Genomic DNA, 17685 nt, shown 5'->3' on the forward strand with positions numbered 1-17685 from the left:
ACATCTGTTCATATATTTTCTTTGTAGAAAATGACATTAAGGTCCTACCTGTGCTATTGACTGGAAATAGGCAAATGATCAGCAAATAATTAATTACAGTCCCCTTTCTGTTATTAAAATAGAAATTTATTACTTTATGACTTTGTAACTCCCTGGAAATGGTTATCTTTGCAAATACAGACGCATGTTGTATTCTTCCTTAAAGTGCTCACACATCCTCTCCCTGTGTCGTACCCTTTCTCTCTGTGCAAGTACAATATCCACTAGTACATGATTGATGCATTCAGCAAACTGGTCATAAGTAAGAATTCTCTCCAAGTCGTTAAAACAAAGTATGTGCTTTAAGTTATTTGTTGTCTGGAATGGTTGTATGAATGGGATTCTCAACGGCTAACAGTGCTGGACACCACACTGTTTAACCACACAGGTGGAGCCCTGCATCCACTGATCCACTTTCCAGGGCCCATCACCCTCCTTACTTGTAAAGCCAAGATCCTCCGGATCTTCCAGATCATGACTCGCTAGCATACTTATTCAACTCCCTAGCCATTATCTTCTCTGTCAGACATGGTTGGTGAACCCTCAGTTAAATTTCTGCTTATACAACAGCAGCAGCCGGGCAGTCAAATCTGTCTGGAGAAAATCCCAGCAGCCCCTAGGAACCAAAACTCCTCCTTGTTTAGGATGCTACAGAGCCAGGAAGAGTGGTATGAAGTGACATTAAGAACCATGATTTTTCTTCCTCTGTGCAGATCATGTATTGGGGAGTAGATAGGCTGCAGAGAGGGAAGGTGGCAAGATAAGAACAGCAGCTATCGTTGGGCAAGGGTCTACCAAATGCCAGGAAGTTTTATAAACATGAGCTTTAATCCTCAGAGCCTGAATAAGTAAATAAATTTCATTACTCCCATTTTACAGAAGAGGAAACAAGTGCAAAAAGGCAAATAATTTACCCAAATATATGCAGCTAATTAGGCTCTATTCACAACATTCTGACTTCTAATCTCGTGCTTTCTCCACGACACTCAGCTGTCTCTTCTGAGTGAGGTAATCGGTGCCCTGGCCTGAGCAGTGAGCAAGTAGTGTCTGGCCTAGCATCAGGCACTGAGGGTGTAGAAGCAGAGCTCTACTGATTACAGAGGCAAGGGCCTGATAATTGTGAAGAGCAGTTGTAGGGACATGCTGCGGGAGGCCTGGACTGGGCATAGGAGAAGCATAATCACCAATGACTTTGCCGTGCCTTTGTTCAAGTGGGAGCAGAGTATCCAAGTGTAGACAGTGAAAAATAATTTTCAGCTGGAAACCTGCCGTGACTGGCTTGGCTTTGCCAATGGGATCTGATTAGTATTCTTGAGCTTTCATTAGCATTTGAAGGAAATACCCAAATGACACAAAGCTGGTTCTAGCAGCTGAAATTTAACATTTTAACCCAATTTCTCTAATGCAGTTAACCTGTGATAAAATGCTGCTTAAGCGCCTCCTTTTCATAAACTATTTTGGACCTCAACAAGCAGACCATTTATACAAGCACCTTCGCACTCACCTCTGCCACGCCAGGTCAGCGGACGTGCCTCCTTGTAGCATGAATTACATCATTTGCTGCTGGGGTAGAGAACTGGGAGTACTTTTCCCAGCCTTGGCTGGACCGGTGCCAAGGTTATTAAGTGCAAATCCCTTAACATGATCTCCCTGTAACTGCCTCTTCTGCTGACACAAGCCTGCCCTGGGGAGCAGCATTTTAGTGCATCCTTTGTTGCAGGTTTTCCATTTTAGGGAGAATTGATAGTGAGACTAAGTATAAACACATCCTCTGCCAGTCAAATTCTGCGGCTAGGGTTTTTGAAAAGGATCTGGGAAGTCTTGTGGCCAGCAATAATATTTATATCGAAACTCATAGCTCTTGCTTCGCAGGGTGAGGGCAATGACGGTCAAGAAAGGAATTCCCTTCCCCATATACGATGCTTCTCACATGACTCAAGAAAGCAAGGGAGTATTACTTTAAGCTCAGAGTAAATCCTGCACTGGTTTCTCAGTTGCATATGATTAAAATTAAAAACTCAAGACAATGTTTTTGTATTCAGATTTTTCCAAATACTATTTTCTACTTCTAAAGGAAAAAAAAAAAAAGTAGCTCAATTGGTATTTTGTCTTTCTCCCTTTCTTTTAACTCTGTCAAAGGCTTAGGGGCATTTTCATCCAGCTCCTGACTTGCTAACCCTACAAAAATGTAGAACTTCCTATTGCACTGAAAAAAAGAAAAAGCCTATAATGTCTCCTTTAGAAAGATATTTAACATCTTTATTTTACCAGTTAAATTTCACATAGTTCAATTATAATTCTCTGTTCAATTATAAAAATCAGTGTTCCAACACCATTGGCCTTCTTTTTGATTACAGTAAATAAAATCTAAAAATATTAAAGAAACAAGTAACTACCCCAGGAATGTGAGTGCTGTAGGTTTTTCACCCCTTCCTTAATGTTCTATAAACAAGAGTCAGCAGCATTAGAATACCACAACATGAGAGAAACAGTATGAGCCCAAAGCAGTAGGGAAATCAGTGAGTTTATTCTTGTTTTTTGTGTGCCTATGCTAATATACACATAGCCATAGGAAAGATTTTCTACTTTTCAATAGTTTCCAGTTCAAAATTGAGTCTTATTTCAGGACTATGTGGAAAATAATCTACAGGATGCTTGCAATATTGAGATCTGTTATTGAGGGTTTAAAATAGCATGGAGTCTCAGAAGTCCTAAGCAGAGAATTTTTAAACATTTGGCTATTATTTTGAAGGACAAAAAGAAATAGCTTGATGCAGATTGAAAGGAGGAAACATTCAGTGTTTTATGAAATGCGCCACTCCCAACACCCTTACATACCCTTGATACTACCTGGGTAAGAAATAAGCATAAAGGAATATCTGTTTGCAAAGACTTCTTGGGATACATGTTCTTCTTAGAACAATCTATGCATTTTAGAAGTCTTATTTCCCGAAGTTTCTTCCAGTGGCACTTAAGCCCTCTCATTGTATAATCTTATGTCTAGAAACCTTTGCTTTGAGCATAAATTAATATTTTTACAAGCATGATGAGTAAAATTCAACCGCATACAAGATGTGTAATATAATCGTGTGTTTGTATGTGTACCTTGTTGTTTTCAGAAAGAACATTATTCTAGGGTTTTTTTTTTTTTTTTGAAAAAAACCTTTTAAAATACAAAGATCAGAGGTTTCTCCATTTTCCATAGGAGTGTCATGTTTCTATGGTGATGAAAACAGCTCCTGATACCAGATTAATCAAGGCTTCCTGCTTCCTACTTCCATGTAACAGGGAGATGCACAGAAGAAAAGGGGAAACCAGTGGCATATGTGATAGGTGGGTAGAAAGATACCAGGAGGTTCAGGTTCGGGTCTTAAGACTTTGTTACGTCAATGTCATTCAATGACAGATCCTTTCCAATGTTTATTTTTTTTTTTGCAAAAGTGGCAGTCTGTTTTTAACAATATCTTTAGAGTAACTTCACAAAATATGAAAGCTTTGATAAAAATTCAGAACCACCTCTTCATGCAGTTTCCATTGCCATCTAGATAAACCAAAATGAGCAAAACTCCGCCTCACTTTTCTGGTTTTCACTCTTCTTGGGAATATCTACTCAAAATTCACGGGGTTCACTCCCACCTTTGAGTTTCCCAACTGTACTACCTATTCATCCTTCTAACTTACCAAAGCAGTTTCGGGAACCCATCTCAGCAAACCCTTTCTTAATAATTGTGGGAGTAATGAATGAGTCTCTCCATCACTGCCTGCCTGGATTTAGGAGGGTGGTGCTCCTTGTGCTCCACTCCAGCCCTTAACATGCACTTGATCAGTGTGCTGTAAGTTAACAGGGGCTCTCACACCTGGCTGTGCATCAGAATCATCCTAATCATCCTACGCAGAGTATTGGGCCTCTTTCCAGAGCTATGGAATCAGAATCTCTGGGAGAAAGTCCGAGAATGTACAGTTTTAATCAACCTACGAGTGCTTCTGAGGACCTGCCAGGTTTGGAAGTCAATGACATATGGCTTTAGTTTGTATCTATTCTGTGCCCTATGGGTATCTGCATCTCTCTATGTGAATTGGGTGTGTTTAAGAGGAATAATCAAATACCAGCAAACACATTTTGTAGTGTTTAAATGCAGATTCCCAAGCACCAGGGAGCAAGGCTTACCAAATCTGACCCTGTAGGGGTATGGCCTGGGAATCTGCATTTTAACCTCCCCCATCCTCCCTTCCCAAAGTGATTTCCTTGTATAGAGAAACACTACCCCTTTGGGAACCAAACTGGAACACCTACTGGGACAGGGCACACCACTTCAATGAATGAGGCAGGCTGGGTGGGAAGGGACCAAAGGGAAGCTGATGCCCCATGTAAAGAGGGAGGCACTGCTCTGCCTGAGCAGTTCGTCACTATTTTTCCAGACTAGAAATAGAGCCAGTATTGTCTATGTTTTGAATTTTTCAGAAGCTAGAAATTCAGAGCAATTTAATTTCTTAACATTCAGAAACAGCCAATAAACAAACAGCTGCTACCAGCAACTTGTGCCCTCTGCCTTTGAGGGTTTTACCCACGTACCTTGAATCTCTGGTGATTTGCCATACCTTGTGTCATCAGGAGCCTGGCCAAGTGACCTCTTAAAATGAATCATATAATATGATAGAATTGCAGCATCACAAGTTCCTATTGGGTCATCCAGGCCACTCCCACCATTTAATGTTTAATTCCCCCACTTTGGCATTCCCCTCCAGTGCTGACACTCCAAACCACGTCTCTCATCTATATCTATTGCCTGTGCTGCAATATCTGAATGTATTTTAGCTACTTCAACTCGGATATCATTTAAATACCTCAAATGCAACATGTCCCCATATAAAATTGTCATGTTCTAGTGCCATGACTCCAACTGCTCTTCTCCTTGCATTGTCTCAGTGAACATCAATACTGTCTCACTAGCTGCTGAAGCCAGAAGCCTGGGTGGCATCCTTAATTCTTTGCCCTTCCTCACAGACCCTATATCAGATCATCTACTATGTTTCACTCATTCTGCTACCACCACCATGAAACCTACAAGCTGTCACCTTTTCTAGGCAAGCTCTTTGCATCTTCTTCATTGTGAAAATAACACTGCAACTGTCTGTCCCATGACCAGCCAACTTGATTTTACAAGGAAAATCCTGCTCTTTTTCTACAAGGTGAAACCCAACTAACCTTTCTTCCTTGGCTAAGAGTTGAGCTCATCTGGAAGAGAATAATTTATTAAAAATGAAATTCTCATATTAGAAATGAATTTGGATACTTGCATGAAGTACAGGGACCCAGCCTTGAAAGGTAGCTCTAATGATGGATCTGGTAGCGTCCTCTTTATGCTGAAAGGAAAAGGGGACTGAGAGAGCAGCAAGTAGAGAGACGGCTCTAGGGGTCGCACTTTTTAGGTCCTCTGTTGAAGAATTTCCAGTCACTGGCTTCTCTCATAGCCCACATGGAGATATAAAGAAACCCTGGTACAAAGCAAAAGCCCCAGCAACAATTAAGACCAGCTGGGAACACAGGCCATAGTCCCAGTGTCCAAAATACCTCAACAGGTTCTCTTCTAATGTCAAAGCAATTATTCCTAAAGGAAAGAGAATGCAGAATCAAGCACCTGTTTTTAATAAGAAGAATCAAACCTTAGTTGGAAACTTCTGTTCCTTTATAAAGTACATCAAACATCTACAGATTCCATCATTTTGGTATCCTCAAAGAAAAGTTGTACAATTTGACGTGAGAATTAGGCTATGCCTACAGTAATTTTTAAGCTTCTCAAAACTCTAGGAAATTAAATTCCCTACATAGTACTACTAAAAGACAGAATATATATTTATTAAACAAAACAAAAATGGATTACAAGGTTCAGGGTGAAAACTGAGTATTTTATTTAATAATAAAACTTACGTATAAGAACAATTCAGTGAAATATAAAACAAACCTTTTTCTCCCTTATTTTCAACTGTCCTTTCTAATACCCATAGGGAGGAAGAGATGAAAAACAAAAAAGCTGCTAGTCTGTAACTTAAGGTCCAGAAAGAAATATTTACCTATTAGCCATCATTTCACTCAAGGGATTGCGAAATGCAAAAGCACACATCAATTTATTCATTAGTAGTCAAGTGAGGAGGTAAACTCCTCTTTCAGCATCTCTCTGCATATCTTAGTTTGGATGGTGAATGAAGAAGGAAACTCTCTAAAATGTCAAATAAGGAAAAGACACCACCTAGAAATGAGTGACAGTAATTCACAGGGATACTAAAAATAAGAATCAAGTTGCAATATCTGTACTCAGTGACACGAGGTATCAACACACATTCCCAATCTTATCATTTTATCGTGTCTACATGGATCTTCCTTATAGCATGCTTTTTTCATAAATTGTGGAATATTTTTTGAGAAGAGAGAGTGTAGGTCACTGAGGCCATTTGTTCTTGTAGCTCTCTGGCTGGCAGGGATCCAAGTGTGTATGAAGATGAGTGACAGTGTGTGGCCAGCTTTTTCGCTGCTGGTCTTTCTATCTGCAGAAGCTTTGAGTGCATTTATCAGAAGCCAAACCATGCCAACTCTTTTGATATTAGGTCTTTGGGTGGAGCTTTCAAAATCATTCTTTGTTCCACTTTTCCTAGATTGTCAAACTGCGCCCAGTAGGTGGTTGAGAGTGTGAATTTCAAACATGTGCTTTTAATATGCCCAAAACTGTTGCTGCAAAGAAGGGGGAAAAACCCACATTAATTGAATCCTCACCCATTCTTACTCATAATGTCATGATTGTATTTTCTATATCCTAAAACAATCTGAAATGATTTGCAAAACTATGTGAAATCCTCAGGTGAATAAGCGTACAGGTTTTTAAATATATATTCTTATTAAAAGTAATTATTTTCTCACAATGATCAACAAAACCCACCCAGAGTAAGTATAGGTCAACAATTAAAAAATAATAATATCGTAATCTTTTCTTTCATTTACCCCAGCCTTCCTATTGGAATACTAATGATCATTAGCAACATTACAATATCTGTAGACATTACATATTTTAACATTTCTTTGCAATTCTCTTTAGAATATTTTTCTTACAAATATCTTTTGGAAGGTCACTATTATTCCCATTTTATAGATGTCATATGGAGATTGTAACAGTATCTACCTTCAAAGGATCACTTCAGGGATTCTCATGAGATCATGCACATTAAGTACATAGAGTATTTGGCACTATTAGTTATTAAGTGCTCAAAACAGGTTAGCTATTGTTAATATGCAAAAGTACTAGCAACTATATTAAAGTTAACAGAAGTCCATTTGAAGTAGGCCAATTTAGTTTGAGTCTTCCTCTAGCACTAGACAGTTCTTCCAAACAATGCAGGTATGACTGTTTCATACACTGGTCCATCTGCCAGGACTGCTGTTGCCTCCTCACTCCCGATCCCTCACCCCTCTACCTGGCTAATCCTTAGTGGCTAGAGATTGGCATAGACGGTATTTCTCCAGGGGCGAGCAGTCATTAACCTCGCCCACATCTAGCTGATAGATATAGTGGGGCACTCCTCCTACCCGCTTCAACCATATTGTAATTTCTGCTTCTTTGTCTGCATCCCATTAACACTAAAGCTGCATGAGGGCAGGGATCATGTCTACCTTTGTATACCACATTCTTAGTACAATGACAAGCTCGATGTCAGAACATAATGGGTGCTCAGTAAATATCTGCTGTATGAAGACACCTGGTATCTGAAACCAGCCTGGCTGGTGACTGAAAGAAAGCTTTTTGATTAGTGTAAGTGATGCTGCCCACCTAAGAGATAAGCAGCAGTTAGTTATGGGGCCAGTTGAGGATGAGGGTGCTAAAATGGGATGTGCCACTGTGGAAGCTCTGAGTAGAAGCAGAGGGGTGGGGAATCAGTGCTAGGGAGATCAGATTCCACCTGGTCACCGTCAAACTAGCACAGTCCCATTCAGCTTCACTGGTTCTGGATATCGAGACACCAGCCCTTCAGCATGGGGAGCGGGAGCATGGGTTGACTGCACCTCCTTTTCACCCATCAGGGTAGAGAGGCTCAGAATCAAGCTCTTAGGTCCCAGCCTTCCAACCAGAGTAGCAACAACAAAATGCAAGTCAGGGGCTTCTGCTGGCTGGAGTGAAAGGGTCCAATCGGATCCATGGACCCCTGGAAACTTACCAGACAGTTGGGATGGGTAGTGCACGTCTGGCCCAACCCAGAAGTGCAGTGCTGAGGGAGAAGCTTTGAGACCGGGGGCACGGCTGAAGGTAAATGAATTGAAATGTTCTGATTTGTTACGGCAGTTGCATTGTAGGAAGAGGTGACTTTAGAATAATATTTGACAGTATGCAAGGAATTCAGAGAGAGCGCTGCACTGGGAATGTGAGTTTTATATGGATCACCAATAGCATTCTCTGAGGTGGAGCTTGATGGAACTTTAATGAGAAAGAAAACAAATATGGGTCAGTATCCACAATTCTGTAATTCGGAACGACTGTTATTCGACATAGACTGCCTGCTATTTCATTTCCTCGCATTACAAATCTGTACTACCCGCTACACCAGAATGCTGATGGAAAAACAAAGTGAACTTTCTAATTGTGACATTTAGTGCAATACACACACTATAAATTAGTGTTCATGTGTCATTAAAAGACAGATTTTAGAGAAGCAGAAGATCCCTGTGCCTTCTGATGTATGTGAATGTGCACGTCAATCAAAATTGACTCTCTCTGAAGCAAGGAAGAAGGCTGGAAAGAACAACTCCATTCAGCAGAATGGTTTATATCATCATATAGCTATATTCTACATGGTAACTAGAAGAAAAAAAATTCAATATATAATATTAACAATGTAATCTCAAATAATACTATGAATATTTATTTTCTACTGGACATTAGTAATACTGAAAGTAAAATAATATAATGGTATGTCTACTTTAAATACAAACGTATCTGAAATGTTTGTGAAAAAATAATTTAAGCAAATGTATACAGAGATTTATGAAAAAGAACGGAAAAAGGCAAGCTGATAAGGTTAAAACATGTCTGTGCTACAGATCAGGCTCAGCACAGAAACCTTGGGACCTTGGGTGATCATTTAACTTCTCTAGGCTTCAATTTCCTGATGTGGGTAGTGAAAGTGAAATTTGGAAGATTTAACTGATTGCAACTTCTCTGATCCTCTTTCCAAAACAATTTGGCAACATGCATTAAGAGCTATACATACATTCACGTTCTCTGTTCTCTAAGTCACCCATCACACTCTTCCAGGAACCTATTATACTCTTCCAGGAATCCAGTCCAAGGAAAAGTCCAAAATACAGAAAACCTCATATATGGGAAAATATTTCCTATCACATGATGTAAAAAATCACTCTCTCCCCAAACTGCAAATGCTAAATGTAGCGATTGGAAAATGGCTAAGAAAATTACTCTACACTTGATGATTAAAACTATTAAAATGGTGATGAGTGACACATAACAACAAATATACATATGTATGACACAAAGTTAAGTAAAAAAATTCAGGAAACAAAATGGGATATCCAATGATTACTACTATAGAAAAATATACTTGGAAGAAGACGAAGGAAATACGTTAAAAAATGAACACAGTGATTATCTTATCCAGGTTAGTAAAGGATCGGCACTGGTTTTCAAATGCAAAAATGCATTTACATCAAATAAAAATGGCAGTTTTGACTCCTTAACCTTCAAGACCTCCTAGGGTTTGAACATGCCACAGGTCTATGGTCCTAGCATATCTCTGGCTTCCCAAGATCGGTCTCCTTAGGGGAGGCAGTGCCTTGAAATGCTGGGGCACAGAAAGGCATGAACTCGCTGCCATGAAAAGAATGTTTCAGGGTTTCTGCAGGACATAAATAGTATTGTATGTACAAAAAAATAACATTGACAGGCATATGCCTGTGGCCTGATCTCTATCTGATTTAATCTAAGCTGATTTAATCGTTCCATGTCACATTCAGCCACTGCTACTGATGGCAATGTTTTTTTTTTTCTTCTCCTCTCTAAGTTGGGAGAAAAGTCTAAACTGACTAAAATAACACCCTGAGGCTTCTTTGGTGATATGAAGAATCAGGGCTGGGTTCTATTTGGAGTCCCTTCTCTTTTGACTTTAGACACTATCCTGAGTAACCTTCATTTGTTCCCATGGCTTCCACCCCATCTCCATCGGTACACGGTGCCTCTACTACAGCACTTACAAGACTGTCTGGACCAGAATTTCTTTTGTGACCCTTTCTACCACTAACTTGTGAGCTCCATAAGAACAAGAACTGCCTTTCATTCATCTTTGTGTCCCCATCTTTGAGGCAGGGACATTTAAGCTGAGAACTAGGGATGGACTCGGTGCTAACTAGGGCAGGTGAGGGAGAAAGGACATTCCTGGTACAAGGGAGGTGCTTGGTGAGAGCAGAGCCTGTTGGAGGAAGTCAGAAGTGTCATCTAGGACTGAAAGGCTGAGGAGAGAGGCAGTCCTGTCATCTAGCATCTAACATTTAGGTCAAGAGATCCATACCTTTCTGGTTTCTAGATGGAGAGTAACTTTACCTTCAGGAATACGAAAAGTCACAACTGTTAGCTGTGTTCTTTTCCTCTACTTTTTTCCATCTTGTGATTTCAAGTACACGGGCATGTCTAGGCTTATACGGCACATATAACGAAAACGCCTCCCAGTGGGAAAGCATTTGTTCCACAATGTATATTCATATAATGAGATTTCTTGAGCCCCTCCTGTGTGTTGGTCATTGTTCTAGGTACTAGAAATACGGCAATGAATAAAACCGGCCAAAAAATTCCCTGCCTTCATAGAGGTGACATTCTAATGGAAGATAGGCAACAAACAAAACACACAAGTAAAGAATAGCAGAAGGCAGTGAGTGCTATCAAGACAAATATAGCAGAGAAAGTGGCTGAGAAGATCTCTTTGAGAGGTGACATGAAAGCAAAGGCATGAAGGAGGTAAATAAATATGTTAAATGCTCAGGACCTGAAATAATATGAATACTTCCCCTCCCCTGAGATTCTATTCATATTATAAACAAAGTCACCAGTGTGCTTATCATCTATCAACAAAATGAACTTTCTGGTAATTATGGTCAATTTTGAGGCCAGTTTCTGGCATAACACTATTTAAACACCTGTAGCCACCTTGTATACCTGAGGCTGACAATACCACAAGGACTCATCAGCTCTCCTGCATTCCCCGGTTATGGTGGTGAATGCACAGCAGCCTGGGGGTTTGCAGGGCAGTGCAGGTCCCCCTGTAAGTGGCACAGATGCTAGGTGAAGCTCACCTCTCACAGCTTCATCCAGGGAGCCCTCTGCATCAGGAGTGGAGCACCCATTCCAGCACATATTAGTCAGGAATTGGAGCCCTCTCTCAGGGGAGTAAGTGCTCGTCACACTATTTTCCCTTGAAAGGACAGAAAAAATTATTTGCATATTTTTCAAGGAAAACAATGTGAACACTGCTGAGTTCAATTGCCCTTTTATCATTCAAGTCCTAAAAACACCAATAAAGCCTCAACTATGGATTATTTACATATGAACAAAGACACATGACCCATGATGATTCCTTAGGATGTGCAGGAATGATGTGCTTTTTCTCCAGTTTCTCTTTGTTTACATATTCTGATCAATCTACAGAAGGAAGTAACCATTTGGGAAGTCACATTTTACACTAGTGACCTGCTTTAAGCACCACTAGTTGAAATAGGGCTGGACAGCTCCAGGGCCCAAGACCTCTCTGGGATGGAGGAACACCAGAAGCCATCGTGTCCCTGCTGGACTGCCACCATCCCTACACTCACAAGGGAGAAAGCCCCATTTTAAGAACCTCAGAAATAACAAAAGGAGAAGAAAGGGTGAGTCACATGATGAAAAAACCATGGACTTGAGAATATTACCTGCGTTTATCACTGCAACGAAATGATACGCATTGGCAATTAGAAAAGTTCGCTGACCCTTAACAAGCCCCTGCACTTTCACTGTGGATGGGATCAGTTTTTGTCTACGTGTTTAGCATCCACATGGGAGGAAAATAACTAGCAGACTTCAAATTCACAAAAGCCCTTATCATACCGCTGTGCCATGACAGTGCCTGGGAGAGAGAGCTCGATGGGTGTTCGTTGTTTCTTACAAAACCTCCTGTTGCTCTGAAGTGCTTCTGTAATCTAAAAAATACAGAAATATATTTCGGTAGATACTGACATTTTTACATACATACAAAGACACATACTTTCCAATGATAAAAAATTAAAAGAAGTAAAGTTGTAGTATTAAAGCATTGCCTATAAGGATAAAATTCAAAGCTTTGGGAGTCAAATACCTGGGCCATAATGGCTGGAGAGATTTTCTCCCGGATATATTTCACATAATCAACTGTTGCCTCAAGAACTGAAGCTGCATCATTCTTTCTCCCCTTTACATTCGGCAAGAGAGTACGCAGTTGCTCACAGCAATATTTGATTCTTTCCCTGGACAGAGAATTGCAATACATAAAGAATAATTAGTCTCATTTTCTTCCTTGTACCCAAAGACAAACAACACTTCCTCCTGGGTATGTTTGTAAAGGAACCATCCCCTCCCTATGTAGTCTCCATTTCAGAGAAAGGCTGTGTCACCACAAGCCAGCAGCCCTCACAGCCCCTGAAATCACAGCTTCCTGGGGCACCCACGCATACCGCTGCACAAAGAACCACTGCCCAAGTGCACTGTGTGTGCTGATGGCAGCCCTAGCTCTCTCACCTCAGGCCTGCTGCAGAGCGCAGGATGCCCAGTCACCGAGGAAGGCACCCTTCCCACCCCCTGCTGCCTACAGAAACATGCAGACCACTCTGCCTTCCAAGCAGAGAATTGTACACGATATAAAAATCCTTTTGCGATTCACACTAGAAGCCTAGAAGGCAAAGAGCAGTCAGGACCTTCATCTCACTGGGACCTAGACCACATTTCCAACAACAGATCAGCTAGCATCTTGTATCACATGACTTCATGGCCTGAGCAAAAAGAAAATCAGAAGGCTGCTTCCTTTACATGAGGTAGGTACAGACAGAACGAGTAGACCAGGATGCAGGTATCAGAAAGAAACTAACCTGTCTTTCACAGCTCTGAAGGGGGACAGGAAATGTAGATCTAACTGACCTAAGCCCTTGGTGGCTTCATTTATCCACATGTTCATTTAATAAACATTTTTAAGCACCTGTTTCGTGCTGCATACTACCTTGACATCTACAGGGTTGAATGGTGGCTCTGCTATTACTAACTGGAACCTTAGGCAAGTTACTAAACCTCTGTAAACACCAGAATGGCAGAGAAATTAAATTTAAAAACCTAGTTTGACATATGGCCAATGAATAACTCAAATATTCTACATCAGTGGTGTTCTCACTGAGCTCTGCGGAACTCTGGGGGCTCTGCGGGGGTGTCTCGGGAACTATTCCGGGAAGGGAAGGATAGAAGAGTCAACAATTTGACTACGTGTGTGAAAGGCTTTGAAACTTATCACACCCTTTGACATGGTTCTTCCACTTATGAGGATCCATCCTAAGGAGTCAATCTAAAACACAGAGCACAGCATGTATACACAGAAACCCATCAGAGCAATGTATTAGTAAAATATGGAAAACAACACATAACATAGGAGGATGCCTTAAGTAAGCTGCTGTACATGAGTTCAGTAGAATGTCACCTGGCAGTGGAAGTGATATGTTATAAAGCTTATTGGGGAAAAGTAGGACACAAAACAGCATATAAAACATAATCCAAGCCACTAAACAAAGTAAAAATGAAGCCTAGGAAAAAAGACTGAAGGCAAAAACATCCAGTACAGTTATTTCTGGATGGCTGGATGACGGATCATTTTTATTCCCTTCATTTTCTACATTTTCCAAATATTTTTGCTAGGCATATGTCACATTCATAATTGAAACTATTAAAATGCTATTAAAATTTTTCCAACATTAGAAAAATGTTCAAACATAGAGAAAATCTGAAAGAATTATACAGTGAACACCTATACACTCACCACTTAAGAGTCTACAGTTAACATTTACTGTACAGGTTGAGATCCCTCCCAATAATGCCTGGGGAAGTGTCTAAGATTTCAGACTTTTTTGGATTTTGGAATGTTTGCACATACATAATAAGACAGCTTGGGGATGGGACCCAAGGTTTAATACAAAACTCATTTATGTTTTATAATATATATATATAGCCTGAAGGTAATTTTATACAATATTTGTACCTGAAACAAAGTTTGTACACACTGAACCATCAGAAAGAAAAGATGTCACTATCTCATGTCAGTGCTGAAAAAGTTTGATTTTGGAGCATTTCAGATTTCAGATTTTCAGATTAGTGATGCTCAACTAGTATCTGCTTTATTATATATGTGTCATCCCACTGTTCATACGTCAACATATTTACATATATTAAAGCAAGGTAAGTTGTAGACATAAGCACATTACACTCCTAAATGTATCAGTAGCTAGAGCTCAAATTACTTTATTTTCAGGTAAACACTACATCAAACAAAAATGCACAATGAGTCCCATTCTATGAGTTTGGACAAACACATACAACTGTATGTATTTGAAATACATATGTAATGAAAATCCTAATCACACATGAAAATCCATTATCACAAACCCAGAAAGTCCCTTGTTTCTTCCCAGTCAATACCATCCCCTAACCCCATAAAGCAACTACAATTCTAATATTTTTTTCCGTACCACATCTCTTTTGCCTGTCCTCAAATAGCATATAAATAAAATCTTACAGCATGTATTCTTTTGTAAAGCTTCTTTCACTCAGCTTGAATGTTTCCGGGATTTATCTATGGGGTTAGCCCCATAGCAGCAGTTTGCTCCTTTTCACTGAGCAACAGTATTCGAAAATATATAAATATGCCACAGCTTACTTATCCATTCTCTTATTGAACACTTGGGCTGTTACCAGTTTTGGGTTATTACGAATAAGGATGCTAGAACATTCTAGATGTCTTTTTGTGAATGCATGGTTTTATTTCTCTTGGGTAATATCTAGGAATAGAAATGATGGGCCATTTTATAAGTTTATAAAAACTGCCAGAACTTTTACCACACCAAAGTAGTACCATTTTACACTTCCACCATCAATGTATCAGACCTCTTGTTCCAAATCTTTGATGATATTTAATATCGTCAGTAGTTTTCATTTTAGCATTTTGGCCTTTCTGGGGCATACACAGTAGTATTCATTATGCTTTAATCTGCATTTCCCTGACAGCTAATGATGTTGAACACTTTTTTCTGTGCCTTTTGGGCACTTGTATAGCTTCCTTTGTCAAGTGTCCGTGCAGACATTTTACCTACATTTTAATTGAATTGCAGGTCTTTTTATTTTTTAGTTTTAGCAATTCTTTACATATCTTGGATACCGGGATTTGTCAGATATCTGTTTGGCAAATATTTTCTCCCAGTCTGTGGCTTTCATATTTATTTTCTTAAAACTTTTTGATAGCAAAAGTTTTAAATTTTGATAAATCCAATTTATTTACTCTCTCTCTCTCATGGTTATTGTTTTCTATGTCCTGTCTAAAGAAAATCTGCGTCCTCTCAGCTCGTGAAGACATTCTCCTATTTTCTTGTAGAACTGTAATGTCCAATACAGTAGTCAATAGATGTGAGTCTATTTAAATATAAATATAAGTTAACATTACATATATTAAAAATTCATTTCTTAAGTTGCAATAGCCACATTTTGAATACTCAATAACCACATGTTGCTAGTGGCTACTGTATTAGATGATGAAGATATAATTTTTAACACAGCAGAAGATTCAACTGAATAGTGTCATCCTAGAAGCTCTATAATTTTAGCTTTATGGTGCAGCTCTGACTATGCTCCATCTTGAAATAATTTTTTATATGGTGTGAAGGGATCAAGGTTGATTCTCTTTCCAGATGGATATCTAGCTGTTCCAGCATCATTTATTAAAAAGATTTTCTGTCCCAAAATATTTGCTTTGGTGCTTTTGTTGAAAATCAAATGACTATAAATATGTAGATGCAGTGCTGGGCCATTGTGTTCCATTGATCTATTTGTCAACTTTTATGCCAGTTACCTACTGGTGATTGTAGCTTTAGGGTAAGTCTTGAAGTGAAGATAGTTTAAGTTCTTCTACTTTGTTGTACTTTTGCAAAATTGCTTTGAATATTCTAAGTCCTTTTCATACATTGTAAAATCATCTTGTCAATTTTTATGGAAAAAAACTTGCTGGGATTATGATTTGGATTCAAATAAAGTTATGTTTCAATTTGGTGAGAACTGAGATCTTAACAATAGTGAGTCTTTCGATTCATAATTATGGTATAATTCATGATTTAGTTTTTATTTAACTTTTCATAGTAACATTTTGAATGATTGATGTACAGATCATTTGGGTTTTTTTGCGTATTTGTTCCTAAGTATCCTAAAGCTATTTTATTCTACTTTAAATGTCATAATATTTATATTTTCATTTTATAATTATTTGCTGTTAATATATAAAATATTATTGATTTTTGTACCTTATCTTCTGTAACCCTGTTATAGTCATTCTTTTGTTCTAGTAGCTGTTTTGTAAATGTCTTAGGACTTTGACTTTATACTCAATCATGCCATCTACATATAGTAAGACAGTTTTCCTTCTTCCTTGCTAACGTGTATGTCTATTTCTTTATCTTGCCTAATTGCAATGGCTAGGATTATTTATTTGATGATGAACAGAAATGGTAAGAATAGGCACCCTTAGTTTGTTCCTGATCTTTTTAAGGAGCAGTCAACATGTTATCACTAAGTACAATGTTAGTTATAAGTTTTTTATAGATGCCTTTTAACAAATTGAGGAAGTTATCTTCCACATCTATTTGCTGATTTTTTTAATGATAATGGTATATTGAGTGTTGTCAAATATTTTTTCAGAATTTGTTAATCACATGGATTTTCTCCTTTATTCTGTTAATGTGGTGAATTTCATTGGTTGATTTTTTGTTTTGCTTTGTTTTTGAGACAGAGTCTCACTCTGTCACCCAGGCTGGAGTGCAGTGGCACCATCTCAGCTCACTGCAACCTCTGCCTACTGGGCTCAAGTGATTCTCATGCCTCAGCCTCATGAGTAGCTGGGATTACAGGTATGTGCCACCAAACCTGGCTAATTTTTTTATTTTTTTAGTAGAGACAAGGTTTTGCCATGTCGGCCTGGCTGGTCCTGAACTCCTGGCCTCAAGTGATCCACCTGCCTTGGCCTCCCAAAATGCTGGAATTACAGGTATGAGTCACCATGCCAAGCCCCATTGGTTGATTTTTGAATGTCACACCAGTCTTGCTTTTCTAGGATAAACCTGATGTGGTCATATTATATCTTTATATATTTCTTGATTCAACTTGCTAAAATTATGTTAAGTGTTTTTGTTTTTATGTTCATGAGGGATACTGGTCTGTAATTTTCTTTATAAATAATGTCTTTGTCAGGCTTAGGATTATGTTGTTCCCATGAAAGGGGTTAGGAAGTATTCCCTCCTCCCATTTCTGTAAGAACGTGTTTAAGATTGGTATTACTTCTTTAAATGCTTGCTGA

At 39.0% G+C, this 17685-nt stretch overlaps 1 protein-coding gene across 3 annotated transcripts in view; it reads right to left on the reverse strand.

Annotated features, from left to right (window-relative positions):
- Positions 1–5925: 5925 nt before the first annotated feature.
- SOHLH2 (spermatogenesis and oogenesis specific basic helix-loop-helix 2) overlaps positions 5926–17685 on the reverse strand; it is a 46373-nt gene continuing 34613 nt past the window's right edge. For all 3 annotated transcript variants that reach the window (XM_063618870.1, XM_055245228.2, XM_055245227.2), the window contains 5 exons: positions 12415–12562; positions 12168–12259; positions 11381–11499; positions 8242–8498; positions 5926–6766 (listed from right to left, as the gene is read on the reverse strand). In XM_063618870.1, coding sequence (XP_063474940.1) covers positions 6746–6766; positions 8242–8498; positions 11381–11499; positions 12168–12259; positions 12415–12562 — 637 coding nt within the window. In that variant the 3' untranslated portion in view covers positions 5926–6745. The remainder of the gene's footprint in view (positions 6767–8241; positions 8499–11380; positions 11500–12167; positions 12260–12414; positions 12563–17685) is intronic.

This window comes from Symphalangus syndactylus, chromosome 15, assembly GCF_028878055.3.
Source record: "Symphalangus syndactylus isolate Jambi chromosome 15, NHGRI_mSymSyn1-v2.1_pri, whole genome shotgun sequence".
In the NCBI taxonomy this organism is placed as follows: Eukaryota; Metazoa; Chordata; class Mammalia; order Primates; family Hylobatidae; genus Symphalangus; species Symphalangus syndactylus.